Source organism: Lepidochelys kempii, chromosome 25 (genome assembly GCF_965140285.1).
Source record: "Lepidochelys kempii isolate rLepKem1 chromosome 25, rLepKem1.hap1, whole genome shotgun sequence".
Classification (NCBI taxonomy): domain Eukaryota; kingdom Metazoa; phylum Chordata; order Testudines; family Cheloniidae; genus Lepidochelys; species Lepidochelys kempii.
This window is the reverse complement of record NC_136404.1, coordinates 3,840,175-3,867,778: the sequence shown is the minus strand read 5'-3', so window position 1 is coordinate 3,867,778 and position 27,604 is coordinate 3,840,175. Positions and strand designations below refer to the sequence as shown.

At 46.5% G+C, this 27,604-nt stretch overlaps 1 protein-coding gene across 6 annotated transcripts in view; it reads left to right on the top strand.

The window, feature by feature from the left end:
* LONP1 (lon peptidase 1, mitochondrial) overlaps positions 1 to 27,604 on the top strand; it is a 51,497-nt gene that overhangs the window by 12,655 nt on the left and 11,238 nt on the right. For 2 of the 6 annotated variants that reach the window (XM_073324137.1, XM_073324136.2), the window contains exons 3-12: positions 7,375 to 7,494; positions 8,480 to 8,714; positions 9,336 to 9,397; positions 10,185 to 10,314; positions 11,514 to 11,597; positions 12,342 to 12,562; positions 20,596 to 20,734; positions 23,977 to 24,155; positions 25,474 to 25,561; positions 27,118 to 27,240. In XM_073324137.1, coding sequence (XP_073180238.1) covers positions 7,445 to 7,494; positions 8,480 to 8,714; positions 9,336 to 9,397; positions 10,185 to 10,314; positions 11,514 to 11,597; positions 12,342 to 12,562; positions 20,596 to 20,734; positions 23,977 to 24,155; positions 25,474 to 25,561; positions 27,118 to 27,240 — 1,311 coding nt within the window. In that variant the 5' untranslated portion in view covers positions 7,375 to 7,444. The other 4 variants (XM_073324138.1, XM_073324139.2, XM_073324141.2 and 1 more) reach the window with 4 other exon arrangements.

Genomic DNA, 27,604 nt, shown 5'->3' with positions numbered 1-27,604 from the left:
TTTGTAGTGTGAATGGGGGTAAGAGGTGTGTACCGGATCCTAGTTCTCCATTCCCATTCCCACAATGCACTAACCCTTTCCTGCTTGACCCTTACCCAGATCTATAAAGGTCCCGAACCCCCCCCCCCCCCTTTATTAACAGTTCTGTGCGGACCACTACAGAACAGTTTTCCACAGAACTGTTTTCACCACTATAACCGAACATGAAATCTGCTCCAAGAGTTGCCACCTGTTCAGCTGAGCACACCTGCTCATCAATGTGTGATTGGAGTTCACTGTCCACACCTTCTCCCACAGCACCAAGAACATCCGTCTTTACCAGGAAGATTCAGAGAGGTTGGTGCAGGTAGCTATTCACCAGACTAGCTCAATGCTGGGAACAGATAAAACGTGTCAGGCCATGGAACTGAAAGGCAAAAGACTCCAGCAGTCACTCCAGGAGTTCTCCAATATGCCCCTTCTTCAAGGAGTTGGACCCAGTGCTTTCTAGGGCCCCCAGTACAGAGCCTGAGGTGACTCTCAACCCCCTCCTCAACCTCACGGGCCACATCGTCTTACAGCCAGGTCTATACTGGCAACTGGACACAGGTCCATGGGTGTCATCATCTAAACCCAGGGCGAGGAGGCAATGGGGATTGTGGAGGTGGCAGCCCCAGTAGACCCGGAGGAGGAGCAAGTTATCCTGCATCTCTGCCTGAGGAACCAGCTCAGCAAGCCCCTCTGGATGAGCCAGAAGAGGATCCCAAGACTCACCAGGAACCAGAACCCCAGGCTGGTAAGTTTAAATCCCACCCACCCCGCCAATATCCTCTCCCTCTTTCTCCAGGGCTGCATGCAGGACTGGAAGGCTACTCCCCTCCCAACCCCAAAATGGTTCCCGACCAAGACGTTCAACATTTTATTGAATTACCATGAATCACCATAAAGCTTATGGCAGAAGTTATTGAACAGATTATCAGCAAACTATCGTATTGCCCCTGGGTCTGAGAGTTCATCAGCTAACTGGCGGACAGCAAGGATGGGGGTAGAAAGGTCAAGGTGGAGGACAGGGCATTTGTACAAGATTAATGGTTCTTCAAAATTGCAACTGTTTTGTCATTCAAGATATCAAACTTCCGTTACAGTAACATCCTTCTCTCCACAAACAGGAGCCATACCAGGGTGGGTTAGTGTCAGGGCTGGTTAGTTACGTACAGGAAGGAGAAGGAAGGGGAACAATTGCTTTTCCGAGGAGTGGGACAGCGGTTATCTGTCCTGGTGTCTGGGGTCTCCCTGCTTGGAGCCATGCTTCACAAGCTGGAGGAAAGGTGGGTGGAGGGGAGTTCTGCTCTGGTGACTGCACAGACACAATGCAGCGTACCTTTGCAGTGGGGAGGCAAGTGGCTTGTGGTCTTGATTGTTCCATGACCTTTCCAAAGTAAAATTGCTGTGTGATTTTTTTTCTCCATTCCTGTCTCGACTCTTTGCTGAACAAAGGGGCCCAGATTTAATGAACCTGCAATTGCAGGGGCCCACTTGGTGGTGGCTCGGCATTCACAGTGGTTTTCTTCTCCCTCTCCACAGTCTCCATCAGCTATCTTAGAATATAGTCTATTTCTGTTCAGATTGCCTTCTAGTCCCATAAGTGCACATCTGCATGTTTCTGGTGCAGCAGAAACTCCAGCTGGTTCTTAAGGTTCAATGGCAGTGCAAATGGGCTTGGTCCACCTTTCCAGCTCACCATCCCTTCCATTCAGCGACATGTAGAGAGGTGAGAAGCAGCTCAAACATCTCTCTGGCAGAGATTGCTAGGTCCCCACTACGGGACTGGAAAGACACCTCCCTTTTTCAGTCTGTTTACTTTCAGACCTGTTTCATCGAAATGATGGCCAGCCTTGAAAGAAGACATAATGGTTAACATTACTCCCTGAAATAAATGCACCCACCGTCCCAATCACAAATTTAAAGAAGTAAATGTTTAAAAACTATTATTTCATGCTACCTACCGCTTTCAGCAGGTGCTTTTTTCTCGGAGGCTGCAAAAGTTGTCTGAGAAAGAAGGGTAATGAAACAATCATTTCTGAAATGCTGAACAGTATCTACATTGTGAGCGTCAACAGCTAAGTTGTGTTATGTGGAGGGGATTTCTTACACCCTTTAAAAGGAAAGAAAATGATAGAATGCTGTTATTCATTGTTCTTTCATTTTGTATTAATGGTCACAACTGTTAGCCAGACCACAGTTTAGGTGGGGATTAGTCAATGCTTGTAGGACCTGGAGAATAGTTGATGAAGGGGTTGGGAGGGGCTTTTACTACTGGCATCTGTGAGGTGTGCTGGGATAAGGGCACTTACAGGCCAACTATCAGTAACCCCATGGAAGTGCCCTTATCCCAGCACACCTCACAGATGCCAGTAGTAAAAGCCCCTCCCAACCCCTTCATCAACTATTCTCCAGGTCCTACAAGCATTGACTAATCCCCACCTAAACTGTGGTCTGGCTAACAGTTGTGACCATTAATACAAAATGAAAGAACAATGAATAACAGCATTCTATCATTTTCTTTCCTTTTAAAGGGTGTAAGAAATCCCCTCCACATAACACAACTTAGCTGTTGACGCTCACAATATAGATACTGTTCAGCATTTCAGGAATGATTGTTTCATTACCCTTCTTTCTCAGACAACTTTAACTGGGCAGACACCCATCACAGAACAGTCACACAGCAGAAGATGTTATAACTGTGGAGGTGCCCTGTCCCAACTACCCATAACAAGTCATTACCTAAATGAACGACTAATGACCATCAGCAGGAGGGGAACTAAACTGCTAATTGAAACACAAGTGAATGGGAATGGTCCCTGTTGTCTTTTTACAGCACCTGTACGGGGTTTGGTGCTTAGTTTGGGTGACTCTGCCTGCTGTTCCAAGATACAGGCATGATTTGCATCCTGGATTTCCCTGGCTTGCTGTGATCAAGCACCAGCATGAACATTCACTGGATCATGCTGACTGTAAAGGGTTTGCACGCCAGTCCTGTCCTGTGCACACTCTGTCCTAAAGTACTCTCCTTTATTCTCGCAAATGTTATGAAGCACACAGCTGGCCACATTATGAGGATGGCATTGGCCACATTGGCATCCAGTCGGTTGTGTAGGCATAGCTAACAAGACTTCAGCCACCTAAAGGTGCACTCCACTATCCTCCTGCAGCTGCTTAGTTTGAAGTTGAATTCAACTGGATTGGTTAGGGTAGGGTTTCATTAGCCAGGGTAGGAGCAGTACTCCGGGTCCCCCAGAATAACTCTGGGCGCAGAGATACCATATAGACCCATGTCATTTCTGGGGAATAAAGTTCTTTACTACCCCTTCAAGTGCAATCTCAGTCTCCTCAACACCTTGGCATCATGAACCTTTCCTGTGTGTCTGACATTAGTGTGCACGAACCTGCCTTGGTGATCTACTAAGCCTTGAAGAATGACTGAATAGTAATCTTTTCAACTGACATTCTCTCTCACTCCTTTTGGTGGGCAGAGTTTGGGGACTTGAGTGCCGTCAATGGCCTCCATGCAAACCCTATTCTCTGGACCCCCGCTATAATTTCTGGCCATGGGTTTGAGAGGGTTGATAGCTACCCAAATCTGCACTACCCCAAGCCTGACAGTGGACTTCCCCACTCTGAAGTGGTTTGTGATTGACTGGTAGCTGTCCAGCATTGACTACTGCTCTCTGGAAGCTGGCACTTGCTTCTGCATCAGTATGGGTTTCTGGAACAGAGTTCTGCCACTGTAGGATTGGGGCCAGCTCTCAAAGGGCTCCATGAACATCTGCTTCCTCATTCTGAAGGTCTGCAGCCACTGGTCATGATCCCAAGTTTTCAAGACAATGTGACCCCACCACGCTTTGCTGGTTTTTCTGGTCCAGAGGCAGCAGTCCACCCTTGAACATACGGTCACGACACTGGCAGTTTCTTGCTTCTTTGTCTCACAGGGTGACAGTGCATCAGTCACCTTTCTGGTCACGCATCTTTGGCGTGTGAGAAAGGTCTGAGTACATTCACCTGAGATTCTTGCCAGTTGCGTGCTGCAATGCACATGTTTGTCCTGAAAAAAGGAGCAGGACAGAAATGCATTGTCAGTCACTTGCTCCATGTCTTCTGAGTTGGCCAGGAGAAAAGGGTGAGTGGTCACTGACATCAACAAATGTGTGAAAGTAGCTGACAGGACCAATAACACACTGCAGGGTGGTTCCTAGAGGGTCTCCTTGTGATGCATATAACCCTGGGTTATTACCCCTGAAATTCTAATGCTAAAGGTGTGTAGCAAAAAAGTGGCAGAGTGGATGCAAGTATACATGTGTAATAGCTTGTGTGCCAGGTTCCCCCCGGGCTGTCATCTGGAACTGGGGTACCATTGAGCCCCCTGACCCACCAGCCTGTGACAAGCTGCAATACCCTCCAGCCTGCACTTTCACCAGCATTCACACAGGTAGGGATACACCCAGCTGCAGTTTCATGCAGGTTCTCTAACCACCAGCATCCTAGGCTGGGACCCCAGAGCAGTACTGTCCTGCCCTGGTCAAATCTGGCCAGTATATGGGTTTAATACCCAGTCCGCCTCTCCCTCAATGTGAAGAGAACAATGCACACTTGTAACCAAGCAGAGATTTTCCTGAAGCACTCCAGTCAAAGCTCACTGGTCTAGATTAAAACAAAAACAAGTTTATTAACTACAGAAGATAGATTTTAGGTGATAGCAAGCAGATCAAAGCAGATTACCTAGCAAATAAACAAAAAATGCAAACTAAGCTTAATATACTAAATAGATTGGACATGAATTAGCAGATTCTCACCCTAACTGTTGGTACAGGCAGACTTGTAGATTCTTAAGGCATAAACTAAACTTGCTTTGCAGATTGGAATCCCCAGGTGTTTTGTACACAGGCTAGAAATCCCTTTAGCCTCGGTTCAGCACTTCTCCCAGTTCAGTCTTTGTTCCTCAGGTGTTTCCGAAGTCGTCTTGTGTGGGGAGTGAAGAGGCCTAAATGATGTCTGTCATAACCATACAGCTAAGGGTAACCTAGAATTCCTCCTTACCTGTAAGGGGTTAAGAAGCTCAAATAACGTGGTTGGCACCTGACCAAAGGGACCAATGGGGAAAGAAGATACTTTCAAATCTTGGCTGGGGGGGGCTTTGTGGTGTGTTCTCCGGGAAAAGCAGAGAAGCATCAGGTCAAAAAACCTCCTCCTATAAACCATCCTGTACAAGTCTCTGATATTACAAAAAGAGTAAGTAAATAAGGCAAAGGCGCGTTAGATTACCTTTTTGTTTTCAACTTGTGAATTTTCCCTTTGCTAGTGGGGGGTTTATCCCGGTTTTTTGTAACTTTAAAGTTTTGGCTAGAGGGGAATCCTCTGTGTTTTGAATCTGATTAGCTTGTAAAGTATTTACCGTCCTGATTTTACAGAGGTGATTCTTTTACCTTTTCTTTAAATAAAATCCATCTTTTAAGAACCTGATTGATTTTTCCATTGTCCCAAGACCCAGGGGTTTGGGTCTTTGATCATTTTGTAACCAATTGGTTAGGATATTATTCTCAAGCCTCCCCAGGAAAGGGGGTGTAAGGGCTTGGGGGGATTGCTGGGGGAAGAGGAACTCCAAGTGGTCCTCTTCCCTGGTTCTTTGTTAAATCACTTGGTGGTGGCAGCATTACTTAAACCCAAGGTACAAGCGAGAATTTGTGCCTGGGGATTTTTTAACTAAGCTGCTAGAAATAAGCTTAGGGGGTCTTTCATGCGGGTCCCCACATCTGTACCCTAAAGTTCTGAGTGGGGAGGGAACCCTGACAATGTCACTCCCTACCGTATATAGCTTTAGATATGGCAGGAACCCTTTGTTCCAAAACCAGTTCCCAGACCAGTGTGTGGGGAAAAATAGACACCCCAAATAGAGTCCAGAGTCATGTGGTCTGGTCATATGTCCTTGTAGAGTCATAGCAGCCATCACTCACAGGCTGTCTGTAGTGTTCTAGGGAAGGCTCACCAGGTGGGAGATAAGCTTCTCCTAAGGCCCTATTGTTCTTTCTGGTGGCCCACTGTCCTGAATAGGCCCTTCCCCGCCCACTGTGTAGACTGAAAGCATCTTGTCTAGTGAGTGTTATCCAGGTGTAACTACATTTGAAGTACAGATACATAGTCAGTATTTATAACTTCAGATACAAAAATGATACATGCATACAAATAGGACAATCATATTCAGCAAATAACTTGTCCAGTGGCACCTCACGTGACTTATCTTGCATAAAATAATTATGCTACAATCATAGCACCCTAATATCACTATGAAGAATATGGGGAGCAGTGTCACAGCTTTTAAGTGTGTCTAGCACAGCATACGGGAATACATGCGTGAGCATATGAATGGGTAAGTACAGGTTAAGGTCTGAAAGGACTGCCAGATCCTCTAGTCTGACCTCATGTATATCACAGGCCACCAGCACCTGCACATTAAACCTTGCATCTAAAATTAGATGCAAAAGTTACATCCCACAGAAGACTAAGCTGTTATGTGCCCCAGTAGAGAGTAGGCAGGACCGAGGTGCCCCAGTGCCCAAGGCCTCTGCAATGGCAGGGTTTAAGTGAGATATATCTAAATAATCCCAGCAAGTGTGGCCTGTGCTCCATGCCTCAGAGGAAAGTGGAAAAACTGCCCATCTGACCTGGGGCATATGGCAATCAGTTAGACCTGAGCATGAACCAGCCAGCCAGCATCTGAGAGAGAATGCTCTGTGCCACCTCAAAGCCCTGGCCCACCCCACCCAGTGTCCCATCTCCAGATGTGGCCATCTCTGATGCTTCAGAAGGACCGCTCCCCCACCCCCCAAAAAACAACAGAATACATGGGGGCCAGGTGCTGGGTTTCAGGGAGAGAGTTGCCAAAAACACCATATCACCTTTGGGCAAATGTTGTTCACAAAGTGACATCCCATATCTAATCTTTCAATACTTGTCCTCAAGGGAAACCTGCTCAACATCTTCAGAAGGTGAGCCTGGGAATTTAAATTCATAATTCTGCTAGAACCAAAAGCCATGGATTTAACAGGGTTTTATGGCTCATTACAGCTATTTGTAACATGCCACACTGCCTGCTACCCTTAATTGCCCACTCAAGTCCTTTATGCATAACAATGTAACGTGAGTTCTTCCAACATGTTACCCTTTTGGCTTGTCTGTTCCAAATTTAACTCAGACACACTGCTTCCTTCCCTACACCTGAAGAGCTCTTTGTAGCTCAAAAGCTTGTAGCTTCCACCAACAGAAGTTGGTCTAAAAAAAATATTACCTCACCTACCTTGTCTGTCTCATGTTTACGTAATGTTTACCTTTAAATTTTATCAGCAATGAATCTGACGTGGTGGAAAACCTGAATGAAATCTACCAGACAGGCACTTTTGTCCAGATCCATGAAATGCAGGACCTTGGAGACAAGCTGCGCATGATTGTCATGGGGCACCGAAGGTAACTTCATCTGCTGCAGAGCCCAGGCATGTGTCTGCCATTCTTGGTGGGCAGGCACATCCTTCAGCTCTTGTTATTGCACTTGTAATGAGGAGAAGAGGGTCATGGGGTGCCATCTGAGGTCTCTTTGGGGAGCTTGCTATTATCAGCTAAGTGTTCGCTTAAAATCGAAATCTTGTATTTACAATCTGTGCTGCACTTTGCCCCACTCTATTCCTGATGGAATGGGGGTACATGTCTCCAGAAGATCTCCCACTCCTGAGATTGGAAGTTTCTGATCTAACTGATAGGGTTCGTGTCTGAGGGAGCACAGTCTGGGTGATATCCTCTGGCAAGGGTAATGGACTGCCTAGTCCAGAGGGAATAATCCCACTATTATAACAGATGTTATTTTTGTAGTGCTATAAATTTAGTAAAATAGACAACCAGATTGGAAAAGCCTTTTGATCTTTGAGATCTCAAGTTACTTTTTTACTGATTTTGCTTTGTGGTGGCACCCGCTCCCTTGTGCTGAGCTCTCCAAAGATATATAGCAGAGATGGTCCCTCAGATGAGAAGATTTCAGTCTAAGTGTGTCCATCCTTATACTTAGACCAGGATGTGATGAGGGAGCCAAGGGTCACAGTTTCAAATCCAGCTGTGCTTTCTTTAAGGGGTTGGTTCTTCAAAACAAAATGTTAAAATCTAATTCCACTTTGATGTAGGGCAGAAATACAGAGGAGCTAACACAGCAGCCAGCTTACCTTTTTCATGCTTCAGTTTATTCTTTCTAGTATTTGCTTTGCAAATCCCATATGGGTTCACAGCTGCCTGATTCTTAGTTATGTTAAATCAATCTTCAGTGTTCCTGATGGAGACACGAGAGAGAGTGACACCTAAGCATAATATATAATCCAGAGACTGCAAGTAACCCTGCCCCAGAAGGGTAGTTGCACACACCAATGTTAGACTTGCGGTGCTACAGCTGTCTTCTCTCGGTCTTCAGAATTCGTATAAACAAGCAACTAGAGATTGAGCCTGAGGAGTCTGAGCCTGAGGACAAACAGAAAGCAAGAAGGAAGCTGAAGCGCGCCAGGAGAGAGGCTGAAGAAGAGGAGGGACCAAAGGACCAGACTGTGGAGCTGGTGCTAGAACCTGTGGCCGCCTCGCCAGAAGAGGTGCTCATGGTAGAAGTGGATAATGTTCTCCACGAAGATTTTCAGATCACAGAAGAAGTTAAAGTAAGTGAAGAAATCACACAAGCCTAGTGCTGCAAGTGTGTGTATCCAGATCTGTGCCGGAGCTATTGGGGATATCGTGCATGTGTTGTTTACAGGTTTATTATACTGTCTGTTCATAATCTCACCCCATGGAAGGTGCCTGGTTCTCATAGTCCTAATATATGTATCTGCATGTTAATCCCATTACGATGACCCTTCTCAGTGCAACATCTCTATTGCTCAGAATGCCTGGCCCCTAATTAACATCACTGTAAGGATGGATTATGCTGTGCGTGCATCCCATGTAATAGCTTGTATCCTGATGGGCATTTATTTTAACTAGCTTGGCTGAAGAATGATTATAACTTCTTTCAAGGGTCATGTCTGAAGGGCCAACCTGAGGGTGTGGGAGAGTTCACTCCATGCAAGAGCCCAGTCTCCAAGCCATCCTTCCCCACCTCCCAGAACGATGGGAAATGGAGGAGGGCAAGCTTCCTTAACAACAACCAGAGTTAAATGGACGCAGGGACTTCTGCCCAGCTTACTGGTGTTTCTTGGCCCTGACATGGGAGGAGGGAGCAATGTTGTGCTTGCATTTTCACTCAGAACTTGTGGGTTTCAGACTGTTGTTTTGTTTAATAGGCGCTTACTGCAGAAATTGTCAAAACAATCCGGGACATCATTGCCTTGAACCCTCTCTACAGGTACCTTTACCCTGTGCTGCTTTATCTCTGGCTTTCAGCAGTTCTCAGGCATGTTTGGTACTTTGAAGCCATTTTTTCTAGACTCAGTAAATGTCTGCGTGCTGTAGCCTAACCAAAGGACGGCAGTAACTGGAGAGTTTCCCACATAAGATTTAGCTTCAGGATGGAAGTAGATTTAATGAACAAGATGATAATAAAGGGCATGATATGAAACTTAAATGTCTAGGAGGGAGGCTCATGAGTGCATGGGCTAAAAACACTAACTTTAACTGGTGACCTGGGTTCAAATGTAGCTTGGTCACCTGACATGGGTCTTAGCCTAAGACATGTTACAACAAAAGCTTGCCACAACTGCCAAGCTAGGCTTAGGATTCCTGAGATGCAGGGGTGCTGCAGAGCTGGGTGGGGGACACTTCCATAGATCCTGCCTGCATTAAGACTGGGCTGAGCCACCAATAATTCCTCGCTTTAGTCACCCCATGAGCGCTGGTTGAGCTGGAAAGCTGAATTGCTGTTTCGTCTCTCCTGTCTTGTTGGTTGTATTGAGGAATTTCTAATACGGTATAATTTCAATTTTCTGAATAGTGTCCCCATGTAGCCCTATGTTGCATCTAAAGCATTAAAATAGCATGCCTGTTTAGCCGAAGGCGAAATTATCCAAAAGTTTCAGCTGCTCCCTAGGCCATGTGGGAAAATGGGAGAGTACTGTATTCTTAGAATATTAAATCAAAGAAACCATTTACTTTTTATTAGACATTTTGATTCTTGTTTCTAATTGACCTTTCAGAGAATCGGTGCTTCAGATGATGCAGGCAGGGCAACGAGTAGTAGATAACCCAATCTATCTGAGTGACATGGGTGCAGCATTAACGGGGGCCGAGTCGCATGAGCTGCAGGATATCCTGGAAGAAACCAATGTAAGATGAAAAAACTTTTAACTGATGAATCCCCTCGTATAGCTGCCTCTTTCAAAGCAGATGCATCATTACTTGTCATGACTTCTCTAGTGTCTACACTGAGGACACATTAGCTTTGCATTTGGTTATGGCTTGATTTCAGTGGACAATTAAATCTGTGTGTGTGTTACACACCCAGAGATGGTCTCCATTGCAAGCTAAATTGGAATGGTGATGCTAAGTGGGCATCTCATGACACTTACTGTATTAGGTAAAAGAAACGAAACCTGTTTAAAATGGATCATAGACTGGAATAATCCCGTGGTCTCACAAAATGGAGCTTAGGTCAAAACTTCCCCAAGGTACAAAATAGACTCTAGACTGTTCTCAATGGTAGCAGATGACAGAACGAGGAGTAATGGTCTCAAGTTGCAGTGGGGGAGGTTTAGATTGGATATTAGGAAAAACTTTTTCACTAAGAGGGTGGTGAAACACTGGAATGCGTTACCTAGGGAGGTGGTAGAATCTCCTTCCTTAGAGGTTTTTAAGGTCAGGCTTGACAAAGCCCTGGCTGGGATGATTTAACTGGGAATTGGTCCTGCTTCGAGCAGGGGGTTGGACTAGATGACCTTCTGGGGTCCCTTCCAACCCTGATATTCTATGATTCTATGATTCCTTTGCCAAGTGTTATTCCTTTTTATCACATTGTATCCTTGCGGGAGGGGTGGAACACTGCAGGAGGGCATTAGCTCTGTATCTTTGAAAATACATCCCTTGTGATCAGCCTGAGTTATGAGAGGTAAAACAAATCTTTATCTTCTTTCCTGCATTTGAATGACTGTAGAATCAGTGAGGGGTGGCTTGCCCACTGGTTGGAGAGGAATATATTGCATCTGGTTTGATGGCAAACAGCTGAGTTTTCCCATCAAGTTCCATATTGCTAGATGTTCGCTGTCCAGATTGATTGTGTCATGTTATCTTATGCATTGAAGCCATTGGATGTGCTTCTGTACATGCTTATTTCCAGCCTGTGAATGGAGAAGTTATTTTGCACCAGTCTCACCAGACCTATGGATGCTGGAGAATTGTAGGTTCATGGGAGAACATTGTGACAGCTCATCAGCCTCTGTCGTTAGGCAGTAGCCTTTCTCGTCAAGTGCTGACAGGCCTGTGATGAGTCTGAAGACATAGTTTGTTGCTGGGTGGTTGTTTTTTTTCAGATTCCCAAACGGCTTTATAAGGCCCTCTCTCTCCTGAAGAAAGAGTATGAGCTGAGCAAACTCCAGCAGCGTCTTGGACGGGAGGTGAGGCTCTAAAGGAACAGGGCACGTTCCCTGTCTTACAAGTTCTTATACTGCACTCATCACGGCAATATAGATGAACACTAAGTAATAGCAGTTATGTGGTGGCATCTTATGTCTCGCAACTGAACAGTGTCATCTGTACTTAGTCTTGTGAAGTAAAAACCTCACTAATTTGCATTAATTACTTGGGCATGCATTGTAAATTATGAGAAAGTGGACAGAAATCGAAGGAAGTGTAGTACTTTATGTATACTTTTGACAGGTATAAGTCACTTTTAATTTACAAAAACTTCATATTGCACATGTAAATATTCTATGACTTTAATTTCAATGAAGAATTGTGACTGACTTTTACAAAACATGCAAGAAGGGTAAGAAAGGGGTGTGATCTAGATATTGGAGCTTTGAAAGGGCCTCAGTTCTAGTTCCAAGAGCTGTGAAATAGATGATGCCTTGTTAAGTTGCTGGAGCCACCTTTACTTGTAAAATGAACGCATGTGACAAAGAAATAATTGAAATGCAATAAATTTGAGACTCCACAATGCTACTCTTAGTCACTTCTTAGAGCCTTAGAGTAGAACTATACTGCAAATGCTTTCCAAGGGGTATTTGAATCTTCTCTTGCTGGGGACCTCCCAATTCATTCAGATCTCTTTGGAAAGTGGTTGGAGGCATATGGTGTTGGGTTGGGGAGTGAGGGGGTTAGTTATAACAGGTTAAAGTTACTGTGCACATTGTGTCTAGGTTGAGGAGAAGATCAAGCAGACTCATCGCAAGTATCTTCTTCAAGAGCAACTGAAGATTATCAAGAAAGAGCTAGGCCTAGAGAAGGAGGACAAAGATGCCATAGAGGAGAAATTCCGAGAGCGGCTCAAGGATCTGGTAGTGCCAAAACATGTCATGGAAGTGATTGATGAAGAGCTGAACAAACTTGGTTTGCTGGACAATCACTCCTCGGAATTCAAGTGAGTGCACACTAATGCTCTTTGCAATGAGGATTAATTAGAGCTGTGTATGAAAGGTGTGCAGTGCCACAGGGCACCTAGAGCAGTGGTTCCCTGCATTCTTACAAAGGGATCCTCCAACTGCCTGTTGTCTCTTATTGTGACTCACCGATACAGTGTGTGGGTGTGCGCGCGCACACCCCTCCCCCCACTTCCTTCTCCTCTGCTCCTAGGTGGTGGGGAGGCGACACCTTTCAATGGGAGTCCAGCAGCCCCTTTGGCCCCTGGAAGCTCTTTTTAGACAGCTTTTTAGATTTTAACCTTCAAAAAATGCATTTTGGAGGCATTTGTTGTGATTATTTCCTATACCACCCAGTTGTGCCCCCAGCCCTACACGCAACCCAAGTCACCTGGCAGCATATTGCACCCCCCAACCCCACCTGGCAGCTGCCCCTCCCCTCAATCGCACTCTGCTCCATTTTTAAGTGAGCTTCCCCCTGTTCCCCCCTGGAGTCATGAAGGGGCCTGACTCCCCTGGCCCCACATGACGTCCCAGCCTCCAAGGGGTAGGTGGGCGGATCAGCAACTGCTTCTGGGGTCTGTGGCTGTCCATGGCCCCTGCCTGCAGAGGGGTGGTGGCACATGGAAAGGATTCCCCACCCCCTTCAGGTGCCCTGCTCACCTGGATTGGCACTCCCTGCCCCAGGTGCATGAAGTAATCTCCCTCCCACCCAGAGCTGTGGTGACTGACAGCACCGCAAGCCAGTCAGGACTCCCCAGTGAGGGCAGGGATCTGTGAAGCAACCCAGGGTCCACTTGGAGCACTGTACTCAAGTCAGCTCCCTAGATTATTTCTGGGGCATGCATGGGGCAGGAAAACTATAGCAAAGAACAGAATTGTCAGACACGTAGATGAACATAATTTGTTGGGGAAGAGTTAACATGGGTTTTGTAAAGGGAAATCATGCAGCACCAATCTACTAGAATTCTTTGAGGGGGTTGAATGCACACGTGGACAAGGGGTATCCAGTGGATATAGAGTAATTTAGATTTTCAGAAAGCCTTTAACAAGGTCCCTCACCAAAGGTTCTTAAGCAAAGTAAACTGTCATGGGATAACAGAGAAGATCCTCTTATGGATTGGTAACTGGTTAAAGATAGGAAACAAAGGGTAGGAATAAATGGTCAGTTTTCAGAATGGAGAGAGGTAAATATTGGTGTCCCACAGGGATTTGTACTGGGACCAGTCCTATTCAATATATTCATAAATGATCTGGAAAAAGGGGTAAACAGTGAGGTGGCAAAATTAGCAGATGATACAAAACTACTCAAGATAGTTAGGTCCCAGGCAGACTGTGAAGAGCTACAAAAGGATCTCACAAAACTGGGTGACTGGGCAACAAAATGATAGATGAAATTCAATGTTGATAAATGCAAAGTAATGCACAAAAGATGGGGTATAAATTAGCAGTTACCACTCAAGGAAAAGATCTTGGAGTCTTTGTGGATAGTTCTCTGAAAACATCCACTCAGTGTGCAGCAGCAGTCAAAAAAGCTAACAGAATGTTGGGAATCATTAAGAAAGGGATGGATAATACGACAGAAAATATATTGCCTCTATATAAATCCGTGGTACGCCCACATCGTGAATACTGTGTGCAGATGTGGTCACCACATCTCAAAAAAGATATATTGGAATTGGAAAAGGGTTTGGAAAGGGGCAACAAAATCATTAGGGGTATGGAATAGCTGCCATATGAGGAGAGATTAATAAGACTGGGACTTTTCAGCTTGGAAAAGAGACGACTAAGGGGGAATGTGATAGAGGTCTATAAAATCATGACTGGTGTGGAGAAAGTAAATAAGGAAGTGTTATTTACTCCTTTTCATAACACAAGAACTAGGGGTCACCAAATGAAATTAATAGACAGCAGATTTAAAACAAATAAAAGGAAGTATTTTTTCACACATGCACAGTCAACCTGAGGAACTCCTTACCAGAGGATGTTGTGAAGGCCAACGCTATAACAGGGTTGAAAAAAGAACTCAGTAAGTTCATGAAGGATAGGTCCATCAATGGCTATTAGCCAGGATGGACAGGGATGGTGTCCTTAGTCTCTGTTTGCCAGAAGCTGGGAATGAGCAACGGGATGGATAACTTGATGATTCCCTGTTCTGTTCATTCCCTCTGGGGCACCTGGCATTGGCCACTGTCGGCAGATGGATCTTTGGTCTGACCCAGTATGGCTGTTCTTACGAGTGGTGTGGGGCTGAGATGGGCTTGTGATGGCAGTGCTAGACCCTTCCCACAACCCTTTGGTTGGTTAGGACGCACTGCTTGGGAAACACTGAGCTACAGTGTGGGGATTGCTCTCCTTGCTCCATAGTATTGTTCTCTTTGCATTGTATAGGGTCAGTATCCAGCTCTCCCTTATGGACTTACTGTAGTTCCTGTAGATAATTATTCCTTTGATTTCTGTTCTCACTGTGTCAATTTACTTTCAACTGTTTTCTTTGGGAGTTCTAGAAATCATTTCTTACAACCCATTAGGTTGTAATTAGCAAGGGTTATGTAGTCCCACCCCCCACTCCTCAGCACAAGGCTCACACAGGGTTCACACACTCAGTCCCCAAGCAGCTCAGCTTTGGCTCTTAAAAGAGGGCTCTAGATTTCATATGAAGCGAGAAACAAGAGGCTAATCTGTCACATGACAGTGGCTCAGCAACATAACTCTTGTTAATTGATTGAAAAGCTTGGGCAGGATGGGAATTGCAAAAGGCTGAATCACTTTTGCAACATAATCAGCCCATTGATGTGGGCTTTCAGGAGTGTAGAGTGGTGCTTCATATAATCATAGAGTATCAGGGTTGGAAGGGACCTCAGGTGGTCATCTAGTCCAACCCCCTGCTCAAAGCAGGACCAATCCCCATTTTTTGCCCCAGATCCATAAAGGGCCCCCTCAAGGATTGAACTCACAACCCTGGGTTTAGCAGGCCAATGCTCAGGCCAAAGTGGAGGGAGGGATAGCTCAGTGGTTTGAGCATTGAGTGGTTTGACTCAGGCTCCATCAACGCAAAGCAGCATTTTGTGTAGTTGTCACACAGTGAATTCCATAGCATCTCTTTGCATCTAAAATATACTAAATATTTTTGCTGGCATACACAGAATTCTTTGCTTAGCCATGCTGGAAACCCAGCTCAGATTTCCAGCCCCAGTATCTTGGTATCTGGACTGGGAGCACTGTGCTTGACTTTACAACCTTAATAATGTTCTTTTCACATAGTTCTGTTTGTGTGCAGTTTCCTAGTTTTTAAAAAAAAAGTAAACTGAAGAAAAAACAAATTCCACCTTGTGGTATTTTACTGGTGGCAACTGATTATATTGTGGCAACTGATAGTAGTAGTAGGTTGGTGTCCTCTGTGTGGACCAGCTCTAGAGGGGAAAGAGACACACTTTGACCGTTAGTTTCACAGATGTTTGCTGACAGCAGAGGAATGACAAGATTCAGAAACCGTGCATTCCATTCCAGGCTCTGGAGTAGTGTGTGCCCTAGTGGGCATAGACTTGGCTGCTGCCAGTTCTCCTCAAAGTGTGAACCCTTCTGTCCAGTCCTATCTCTTCCCCACTCCTGTCTTCTCATCCTAGTTCCAGTTTCCTTGCCCAGGAAGACTTAGTCTTCTCACTCCCACTATGTCTCCTTGTCTAGCCAGTCCCAATCCCCCACCAGCTTCTCAGCCGATCCCTCTCCCTCACCCTGGCCTCCAATCACCCATTTCCCATTAGCTCCCAATCTCGTTCCCAGGTGCCTCTTCCAAACTCAGTGTCCCATCTCTTCTCCCTTGGACCCTCCAGATCTTTCTCCCAGTCTCTTTGCCCATCTAGTTACAGTTCTGCCCTTGTATTCCAGTTCTTCATTAGATCTGTCTCCCTTACCACCCCCACCACATTTCTTCACCGCACTGGTTCAGTCCTAATCTCCTTGCCCAGCTAGTCCCAATCCTCCCTCACCCATCCTGGCTTCTCATCCAATCTTGTCTCCCCTCCCTATGTAGGCTCACAGTCCCAGTTTCCCTCTTCCCTCCCCCTGCGGGTCCAGCTCTTGTCACCTCTGCTTTCAAACCAGGCAGCTTCTTCCTTCATGCTGCTTAGGCCCAACAGGAAGGTCATTCAGAGCATAGGAGAGACAGTCTCCCTGCTCTCCGCTCTGGTGCCTGGACCTGGCACAGCCCACAACTGCAACTGCAGGGAACGTTCTATTCAACCTTGGCCTGGAGCATGCTCAGTGCAGAAAAAAATCTTTGGGGAATTTAGCTGCTAAAATCTAAAGTCTCTACTGAGCATGTGAACTGTGACCCCTTTTTCCCCAAGTCCCTGCTTCAAAGCATGTGGGTACTAGAGCTTTTAAAAGAAGAGGTTGCCAAAATTCTTCACATGGATAAAACAATGTGTGTTCTGAGAAATGGCCGAACCTGCTGGCTGAAAAATTCAGCCTGAGGCAGACACCTGACGTGTACAACTTCAGTCTGAAAGGTTAAGGTTTGCAAGGGTAAAGAGTCTTTTAATGGGAAGGGTTAGGCAACCTTAATATGGTGGAGTCGCATCTTACGTGGGGGTTAGGTTCTAAAGTCAGCGCGTAAGGCAAAAATCACATATAGTCAAATTTACCCTTGAAAATCCCTTAAATTGCCAATAAAGTACAGTATACTGTACATGGTTTTGTGTATACAACCCTCTACAGTAATGTGTATGCATGTATACAGTATGCATGTATACAGTAATGTACAGTATATAATAAAGAGTACATACGCAAAATATAATTTTACAGTACTGTATTTTTAATTACAGGGGGTAATTACTGGGGGTCATCAGGGCTTGATGTCGATCCAGAAGACGGCAGTGGCGGAGAGCGAGTCGTAGATGAAGTGGGTGGCTCTGGTTCAGCTTGAAGTTGATTGCGTAGGCTCATCTGCAGCTGGTTGTTTTTCCTTGAAAAACATGGTGATCGGCAACTGTCGCTGTTGTCTCTTGAGCTGCTCAAACATTTCTTGGTACGGTCTCAAATAGTCCATAATACTACATGTGATTTTCAGGCTTCGTTCCATAGAGGGATCGTATTCAGAAATTAAATCATTCAGGTGTTTCGCTGCTTGGAACACTTCAGCAAATTGATGAAGATTCCAACTTGCTGGCTCTTCCTGTTCATCATCGTCATCTTCGTTTTCTGTAGACGATTTTATCAGTTCCTCTAACTCTTTGTTAGTCAATGTTTCTCTTTGGCCCTCAATTAATTCTTCAATTTCTTTCTCAAGGATGTCGACGAAGCCATCACCACCCACTTGCCTGGCCACCTGAACAATGCGTTTCACTTCTTTGTCAATTGTTGGGAAACCCTTAAAATCATTCACACATTTTTTTCCATATGTTTCGCCAACATGCGTTGACTGTTTCAGGCTTGATTGCATCCATTGCCTGTTTAATATAAGTGATGCAATCGGCAATGTTGAAGGACTTGCAACACGCCATCACATTAATCAGCATCCATGGCGCTACTTATCCGTGAGAACGTAAGCCTTGTGTACGTGGCCTTGAAACAGCGAATCACGTCTTGGTTGAGAGGATGGAGGTGGTACTGGGGGGGAGAAAGACGACTTCAATGTCATGCGCAAACTGGAGTGCCGCAGGGTGGCCAGGAGCATTGTCTACGATCAGCAACACTTTCCAGTCCTTTCTCTTCAAGGTACCACTTGACCTCCGGAATGAAACACTTGTGGAACCAATCCAGAAATAATGCTGCCCTCACCCAAGCCTTTTTATTTGATTGCCAGAACACAGGCAGGAGATTTTTGTTTTTGCCTTTTAGGGCATGGGGTTTGCAGCCCTGTAGAGCAAGCCCGGCTTTATTAAATGCCCAGCTGCACTGCCACAAAACAACCCAGTCACACGGTCTTTAGCTGCTTTGAAGCCAGGGGCTTGTCTTTCTGATTTCGAAGTGTAAGTGCAGTTGGGCATTTTTTTTCCAGAAGAGTCGAGTCTCGTCAGCATTAAAAACTTGTTCCGGAAGTTAGCCCTCTTCTTCTATGATTTTCTTTAATTGTTCAGGGTAGGCTTTTGCTGCCTCTTCATTGGCAGATGCAGCTTCACCAGGAGTCGGCATGTTTTTGAGGTTGAAGCAGTTCCTAAAACTGTTAAGCCAACCTTGGCTGGCTTTGAATTCCTTCTCATCAGAAGGCTGTCCCTCTTCGGCAGGAGGTTTGAACAGCGTGTAGAGGCTAAGAGCCTTTTCTCGCAACATGTTGCCATCGATAGGCACATGTTTACAGTTCGTGTCTTCCAGCCATAAGTTTAATGCCTTTTCAGTCTTCACTAAAGTCTTACACGCACCTGGCTCGTCACCTTAGCAGTTATTGAAGCACTTGATGCCATAGCTTGACAAATTTCTCTCTCTCTAATCTTGATGGCACGGATGCTAGATTTGTTGCGGCCATATTTATGCGCCATGTTGGAGACCAACATACCGTCTCTCAATAAGTCCAACACAGCCAGTTTTTCCTCCGGCGTTGGAACAGATTGCTGTTTCTTTGGTTGAGCACCAGATGAAGTAGTTGGCTTGCGTTTAGGGGCCATGTTGTACAAAAAATACGTACAGTATCTTTAAACACTAGAATCCCACTCAGTGCGGTGAGATGCTCACACTATGAGAGGCACGTGGGAACTGAGACCGACTGAGGAAACAGCAGATTCACGTCTCCCTTCTCATGCTCACTCCGGGGCATATGCTCATTGATGGAATGGTGGGCGGAATCGCCCGCACTATTTACAGGTATCTTGTTGTTTGTCTTTTTTTTTTTTTTTTTTTTTTTGGCCAAGCGTGTATAGTTGAATTTGCGTAAGTTAAATGCACGTTTGATGCGACTCACCTGTAGGTGGTGCTGCCCGTCCCACCTATAAGAAAACGTATGGAACATTAATATATAAACTGTTACAAGTGTTCAATGAATATTCTTCAGGTTGCAGAATCAAGCACTTTAAAATTAGGAAATGGCAGACTCAGTTTGCTTGTGCAACTTGAAATCTGCCTCTTGTGATTCTGTCCCACTTGCTGAATGAGGCAGGGGTCCTGCGGGGAAAATAGGATGTGACTATGTCGTTAAACTGTGTGGAGCCTACCACAAGGGTGCAGATTTACTGTTGCAGGGGCCAGGGAAAGTTTCCTAACTTTTGAGAACTTGCCTTTGCCATCTAAATAATGTTTTTTAAAAATATATTTTGTACTTTCCTATGTGTGTGTTCTTATGGGGGGGAACCCAAACTTTTACTTGCAACTGTCACAGCTCTCACTCCCCATCATGCATTGTCAGCCAGGTTTGAACTGTGAATCGTCAGTACCTGCAGCAGTATAGATCGTTACCACTTGAGCTACAGGACTAACTGCGTTAACTGGCAGCAGGAGAAGCCTATTATTCCGGAAGGAGTGGGGTGGGCCGTTGGGGTCGGGGGAATGGAGGAGGTGCTGTGACTTTCTCTCCCCTCCCCAGTAGCTAGGGGTGCTTGGTCAGGGGAAGCCCAGCCTGGCAACTTTCCCCATTCCCTCTGGATCTGCACTGGCAGCTCCTCTCAGGCATTGCTAGGACAGTGCCCGTCGCTGCTCCTCCAGGGGCAGTGTTAGCCCAGCCTCAGAAGGTTCATGTGGAGCCGCCATTTTGGGAGGCTGCCAAAGAGAGGGTCAGTTTTCAACAGTTTGTTTCAGCCAAACCTGAACAGAATTTCAGGTGACAAAGAAAAGACCTTTCCTAATCCAAGGGCTTGTACCCTGCCAGATGTCGAAGATCTTCTGCAAATGGAGGTGTTCGTATTTTTCAAAACAATGTTGCAACAGTAGCCTAGGGGTAGTTACTCATTCTGCCTGTGACAAAGCTGATACGACATTCCATCCTTTTTCCCCTGTGCCCCCCATGAGCCCAGGTTAAATCCCATTCGTCTTAATGAAACTTTCTCTTTCACTGGTGTGTTGGCTTTTTATGATGTTGACTGTTCTGATTGTTTGCTGCTGCCAGTGTTACCCGGAACTACTTGGATTGGCTGACATCCATCCCCTGGGGTAAATGCAGCGAGGAGAACCTGGATCTGACCAGAGCCCAGGCAGTTCTGGAGGAGGATCACTATGGAATGGATGACGTCAAGAAGCGAATTCTGGTAAGGCAGCATATGCCATTCTAGGTGGCATTGTGCAGCCTGGCTCATGGCTCTCTTTACAGTTTGTTTCCTGATGTGTCTAATGGGGGAGATACATGAGCCTTGTGGTGGTGTAGGATGGGTGGCAGCGTATTTTAGTGGCTCTGTCTTCATAAGGGTAGTTTGCTTATTACTTTCAATGGTCTCAAACCCAAGATTTTTGTCCCACCTCTATTGAATTGTCATTGACATCTAAAACCGTGGTTCTCAAAGTGTGGGGCGCATTCCCCTAGGGGGGCGCAGAGGAACATTCGGGGGGGGCATGTGGCAGGACTGGATCCAGTCCCCTTAGGGGGTGAGGAGGGGGTGCCACACTTCCAGCCCTGCTCTGTCCCCAGACCAGTTCCGGTCCTGTTCTATCTCCAGGCCCAGTTCCACCCCCAGACCAGCTCTGCCCCCAGTCGCAGCTCTGCTCTAGCTCTGCCCTCATCTGCTCTCCACACCCAGACCAGCTCCTCCCCCATCCCCAGTTCCACCCTCATCTCCGCCTTCAGCCCAGGCTCTGCTCTTGAGGAAGCCTTGGCTGTGCAGTAATGGAAGGTGGGTGCAGACAGATTCCGTTACTGGTAAGGGGGGTGGGGAGCGGTGGTGGTGGCGACAACTGGAAAAGTTTGAGAACCACTGACCTAAAAGGTTGTTCTTCTGATTTCAAACCACTGTGTACCATTTTGCCACGGGGTGGGGCTGAGCAAATGAGCAAACGCTGTAGGGAATAGTTTCCTGATTAACATTTATTCATTGCCCAGAAGCTTCATTAATGCAGAGTTCAGGTTTACCAGCCGTGCCACATACCCTTCCAGAATGTAGAGTACATCTATATTTAACCCTCTAAAATCCAGGAAACACAGAGCTTAAGGTACACACCAGGCTGCCCTTCCACCTTAGCTACTTCCTGCAGCTGGAAAAAGCTGCTGGGGATATACTGTAGGTATGTTTCAGCAAGGCTGCCCTATAATAAGCAGACATGAGAGAGAACTATGTAAGTGTGCCATTTTTTGTGTTGTGCTGTGTCCCACAGAATTGCATTGTCATTCATCTGCATGCACTCCAACTGCACTGCACAGTATTAGGGTGGCTGTATTGATTGGTGCAGGGGCTACTTGCATCAGGTAGCCACAGCTCACATGCTGATATGAGGATAGGTGCAGACGCATTTTTTCTGCACTGAGTTACATGGATTGTGTAAGCAGAAGAGCGCAGTGGCTATTCTTGCCCTGGTTGCACACTGGTAGCATGCATGACAGAGCACTGAAGGGCATGGGTGAACACTTATCTTAAGGTCTCTCTCTGGGACAAAGGGTAACTGTGGGGTCGTCTGTGCAGAGCAGGTTGAAGTGGCTGAGCATAAGCCAGGAGCAGCTAGCTGGTGGTGTCTCAGCCTGCCCTAAATGAGACTTTTGCCTTTGTGAGGACACAGTCTGACAGTTTCTTGTACTGCATCCTCACAGTGCTCTGTCTTCTCAGAAAGAATAGAGTGTTACCATGTCTGCCGGGGCAGTTGAGGTTTCACTCATAGGGTGGACTTCAGATTGTAGGGCAAGGATGGTATATACCGTAACTATCTGCAGTGCCGGGTTCACAATGGCCCCAGTGGCTCCATGGAGCTGGGCCCATGCTCAGAAGGGGCCCTGGCCTGCTCCACTTGCACTGCGCCCCGAGACCCCGCTGGCTCCCCCCCGCCCACCACTTGCTCCTCTAGGCCTGCCCGGCAGCTGGCTGAGGGCTCCTCTCTGCCCCCTGGCCGGACTGCAGTGCACCTCCGGCTCCGGGCAGTGTCTGCTTCCCTGTGGGGCCCCACCTGTCTCCCCGGAGCTGAGCCGCCTGGGACTGGTGCAGAAGCCTGACCAGTCCCAGCCGGGGGTGGGGTTGGGGGGGGAACAGTGTGGAAGGCATGGCTGGGCCCCTCCAGTCAAGTGCGTCTTGAGGGACCCTGCCGGGGCAGGTCCTGACCTTGCTGATTGCGCCACTCCCGAGGGGCTGGAGTGATTCCTGGCTCTGGGACCAGCCCTGGCTGCACTGCCGGCTCAGCCTGGCAAACAGTCACCTCCCAGGAGGGCCAGTGAGTGCAGCTGGGAGGCAGGGCTTGGGGAGTGGGTCTGGGGGAGACTGGGGAGGTGCTGGGCTGTGAAGGGGCAGGGAAGATCTGTGTGTTGGGGCACTAGGGAGTGGGGGGTGCTGGGCAGTTGTGGTGGGGCTGTGGGCAGGGGTGGTGTTGTGCAGGGCGCTGTGCATTTGTGGATGGATCTGGGGGGCCTCTGGCCATATCGAGTTGGGGGATGTTGGGCAGGGGGGCTGTGTGGTGTGGCATGGGCCTGCCCCCAAGGGGAAGGGGCATGCTGGCAGCACAGGGCCAGGTAGGCCACTGTGCGTCTGGCAACTGCCAGTTTGTAAATAGTGCCCTCGCATTGGGAGGAGCAGGGCTTCTTCTGCCCCTGCCATGCCCCATTGCCCCTGGCTGGCCCCTCGCTCCAGGAACTGACCTCCCCACACCGTGCTCCGTTGCCTCCATGGGGGCCCACAAAAGGTTAATCTGGCCCTGACTATCTGGGGTATCCTGTGCTCAGACAACCTCAAACCACTTAGAGGCATGCTGCTCCAGCCTGTTGTGGACGCACAGGCCCACACTCTGTGCAGCTGCCATCTGTTACAGCAACTTGCTAGAAACCAGAGAACCATGCTCCTGCAACTGGGTGAAACTGACAAGAGCTATGTCCTGCAGAGTGAAAAATGCAAGTATTGGTCCAGTTTCATTTTGTAGCAGAGGCAAGCAATTGTGACGTGTGTGTTTTTTCTCTCTCTCTCTCTAACAACGGGGAAGTAGTTCAGGAACACTGAACAGTAGGGGTGGAGTGCACACTGACTGGGAGAGGCAGGTAAGAACTAGTGAGGGTAGGAGAGAGGCACAGAATCCCACTTCCTAAGTCATAGACTCCAAATATAGCTGTCAGCTCATTGCCCCATGGGAGCCTGGTGTGCCCCAGCCAGGAGAGGATGTGCCGTAGGATCTTTACCAGCCCTCTCCTTCTAGGTTAATTGGAGGAGCTATTTTTTACCTATCTCCTTGGGTATAATTGGTGTCGGGTACAGTCCTCCAGCCCTGCATTAGTGAAAAACTTCCTCAGTGTAACTGTGATGTTCTTTTTCTCCTGGTTGAATGTGTGGCTGCCCAGTACTTAACCTGTAATGCATCTTCTGTTCATCAGGAATTCATAGCAGTCAGCCAGCTGCGAGGATCAACCCAAGGGAAGATTCTTTGTTTTTATGGCCCTCCAGGGGTTGGCAAGACCAGCATTGCCCGCTCCATCGCTAGAGCCTTAAACCGAGAGTATTTCCGCTTCAGTGTTGGAGGAATGACTGATGTGGCAGAAATCAAAGGACACAGGTCAGTTTAACTCAAGCATTTCCCACCCCAACGAGTTTTTATCAACCTTTACAGTGACCTAGTTGATGATGAAATGTGCATGTAATTTAAATTCCCATAGTCAAGAGCGGGATCCTATGGATATAGTAGAAGATTTGTCTTTGGAAGCTATTAAAGTGATGACTTGGGCAGGATTTTAAAATAAACAAACATCAATTAAAAATGACTGTTTCAGAGTAGCAGCTGTGTTAGTCTGTATCCACAAAAAGAAAAGGAGTACTTGTGGCACCTTAGAGACTAACAAATTTATTTGAGCATAAGCTTTCGTGATGCATCTGATGAAGTGAGCTGCTGCTCACGAAAGCTTATGCTCAAATGAATTTGTTAGTCTCTAAGGTGCCGCAAGTACTCCTTTTCTTTTTTTTAATTAAAAATGAATTTCTTTTTAAAAAGTACATCATGCTCTCTGCTCCTCTCTGGTTGTTCTATAACTTTGCCCCAAATACCTTTCCAATTACTCTATGCTGTTGACTAAAGGATGTAGCCAATTGTTTGACTACATTTGCAGTTCATTCTTTAAAATGTTCAAGACCAAACATAGCCAAATGTATTGCATAAAGACAAAGCAGAACAATACAAAATGGAGACATACAGACCCTCTTTTAGGAAGCAAATTCTCGCAGTGTGTTCACTTTCTAAAGATGGTGCACTTCAAGGATATAGGGGTGAGGTAATATCTTTTATTGGACCAACTTCTGAAAGCTTGTATCTCTCACCAACAGAAGTTGGACCAATAAGATATTTCCTCACCCACCCTGCTTCATTGATACGCATTTCGGTTAGTAGTATTTATAGTATGACTACCAGCCACTAAAATCCAACTCACCTGTTCATAATAGTTCCTTAATTTGTTCTTTTGTTCTCTGCTTTTCTTATCTTGGTTTTGGACACAACACTCAAAACCAGTTGGGTATAGAGATATGGTCCAACCTGTGCTAGGACACAGCATTCATGTATCTTGGCTTTGACAGGCTTCGTATCTTAGAATCATAGAATATTAGGGTTGGAAGAGACCTCAGGAGGTCATCTAGTGCAGTCCCCTATTCAAAGCAGGACCAACACCCACTAAATCATCCCAACCAGGGCTTTGTCAAGCTGGGCCTTAAAAACCTCTAAGGATGGTGAAGGAACATAATATGGACACCGTGTAGAATCAAGCATGTGGGTTTATTACGCACAGCTACCTCTTAAGCAGATTATTCCCTCAACTGCATGATATGTTATCTGATATGTGCACTATCCTATCCATCTTCCATGAATATGGTCTCTCATAAAACAGGAGGACGTACGTTGGAGCAATGCCAGGGAAAATAATCCAGTGCCTAAAAAAGACCAAGACAGAAAACCCCCTGATCCTGATTGATGAGGTGATGTATTGATCTTTCTCCTGGCTCTTCCCCAGGCTGCAGGGAAACTCCAAGGGTAACTTTGGAAATTAAGTCCTGTTGACTTTCAGTGCGGTTTGGGCTCCTAACTCACTTAGGCACTGAGACAGTTAAACCAAATGGCAGACTCCCTTCCAACCCTGATATTCTGTGATTCTATGACTCTGCATAGGGGGTGAATGGGCACAAAACCCCAATTTTCCTTCTGGCCCTAGTGGGGGTATGGGGGGGAAATTCCTTTAGGTTGGATTTAAGGCAGTGGCATGAGGGGTAAGAAGCTTAATTTCATAGAATCACAGAATATCAGGGTTGGAAGGGACCTCAGGAGGTCATCTAGTCCAACCCCCTGCTCAAAGCAGGACCAATCCCCAGCTAAATCATCCCCTCCAGGGCTTTGTCAAGCCTGACCTTAAAAACTTCTAAGGAAGGAGATTCCACCACCTCCCTAGGTAACCCATTCCAGTGCTTCACCACCCTCCTAGTGAAAAAGTTTTTCCTAATATCCAACCTAAATCTCCCCCACTGCAACTTGAGACCGTTACTCTTCGTTCTGTCATCTGCTACCACTGAGAACAGTCTAGATCCATCCTCTTTGGAACCCCCTTTCAGGTAGTTGAAAGCAGCTATCAAATCCCCCCTCATTCTTCTCTTCCGCAGACTAAACAATCCCAGTTCCCTCAGCCTCTCCTCATAAGTCATGTGTTCCAGTCCCCTAATCATTTTTGTTGTCCTCCACTGGACGCTTTACAGTTTTTTCAAATCCTTCTTGTAGTGTGGGGCCCAAAACTGGAGATAGATCACGTCCCTTGATCTGCTGGCAATGCCCCTACTTATACATCCCAAAATGCCATTGGCCTTCTTGGCAACAAGGGCACACTGTTGACTCATATCCAGCTTCTCGTCCACTGTAACCCCTAGGTCCTTTTCTGCAGAACTGTCACCATCTGTGCTGATCTTGATTCACAGGCAGTTATAGGACTCTGGGCTGTCAACCCAACACTTTCCACTAGCATGAAAAAATATTTCAAGAAGGCAAACCGTGCATAAAGTTGCAGTATAATAAAGTCAAGATAAAACCATCACTGACCCTGACACAATTTCAGATGGTGTTGATGACAAATCTTGCACTTGGCAGTGTGATGTTGCATTAGTCCATAAAAGCAGACACTTCTTTCAAAGAAAGATACAGGGCTGCTGTAAGCAGCCGCTCTTGATCTGCTGTTGTCACACGTTTTGATTCCTCGACACTTTAGAAGCCAACCTGGGTCACCTCTGTACAACTTTTGTCCTGTGAGTACTAACAACCACCCCATTTCTTGCCAAGCATGCTAGTTCCTAGAGGCTATGGGGACAGGGTGCTGCTGCGTGGGTGCACCTGAGTAAGGTGGTCTTTGTGAAGAAGCACACTCTGGTGGAGCAGGGGTGTGAAACAGCTGCTCGTCATGAACAAATGCACTCAAATCTTTGCAGTAAAAATGAATCCTGGTAAGAAGCTTTTCATGCTACTACATTTTCTTAAATTCTTCTGTCACTTGTAGGTGGATAAAATTGGGCGAGGCTATCAAGGTGACCCATCCTCAGCCCTTCTAGAGCTGCTGGACCCAGAACAGAACTCTAACTTCTTGGATCATTACCTTGATGTTCCTGTCGATTTATCAAAGGTATCGTTCCATTGGGTGTTTAAGATGGAAGCTTACAAATCTATTCAGATGCCCCAGCCATTAAAACTGCTGAGGATTCAGTGAGCAAGGTGGTAGGATAGAACACACTCCCTGTGCCCAGGGAGATGTAATTGAGACACGGGGGGGTTCCACATAAGTCTTTTTAACTGGAGTTGATTGCAGTCCAAACCTATACACACTGTACTGAAAACATTCCATTCCTATGAGGGCCTGACCTTGGATTGGGAGCCAGCTGTATGCTGCTGTCGTAACATCATCTGCCAGCTAGTGAGCATGGGGCCTTCTCTTCCACTTCTAACTGGCCAAAGCGGGGCTTGCTCTCAGCAACAGAATGTTAGTGCCC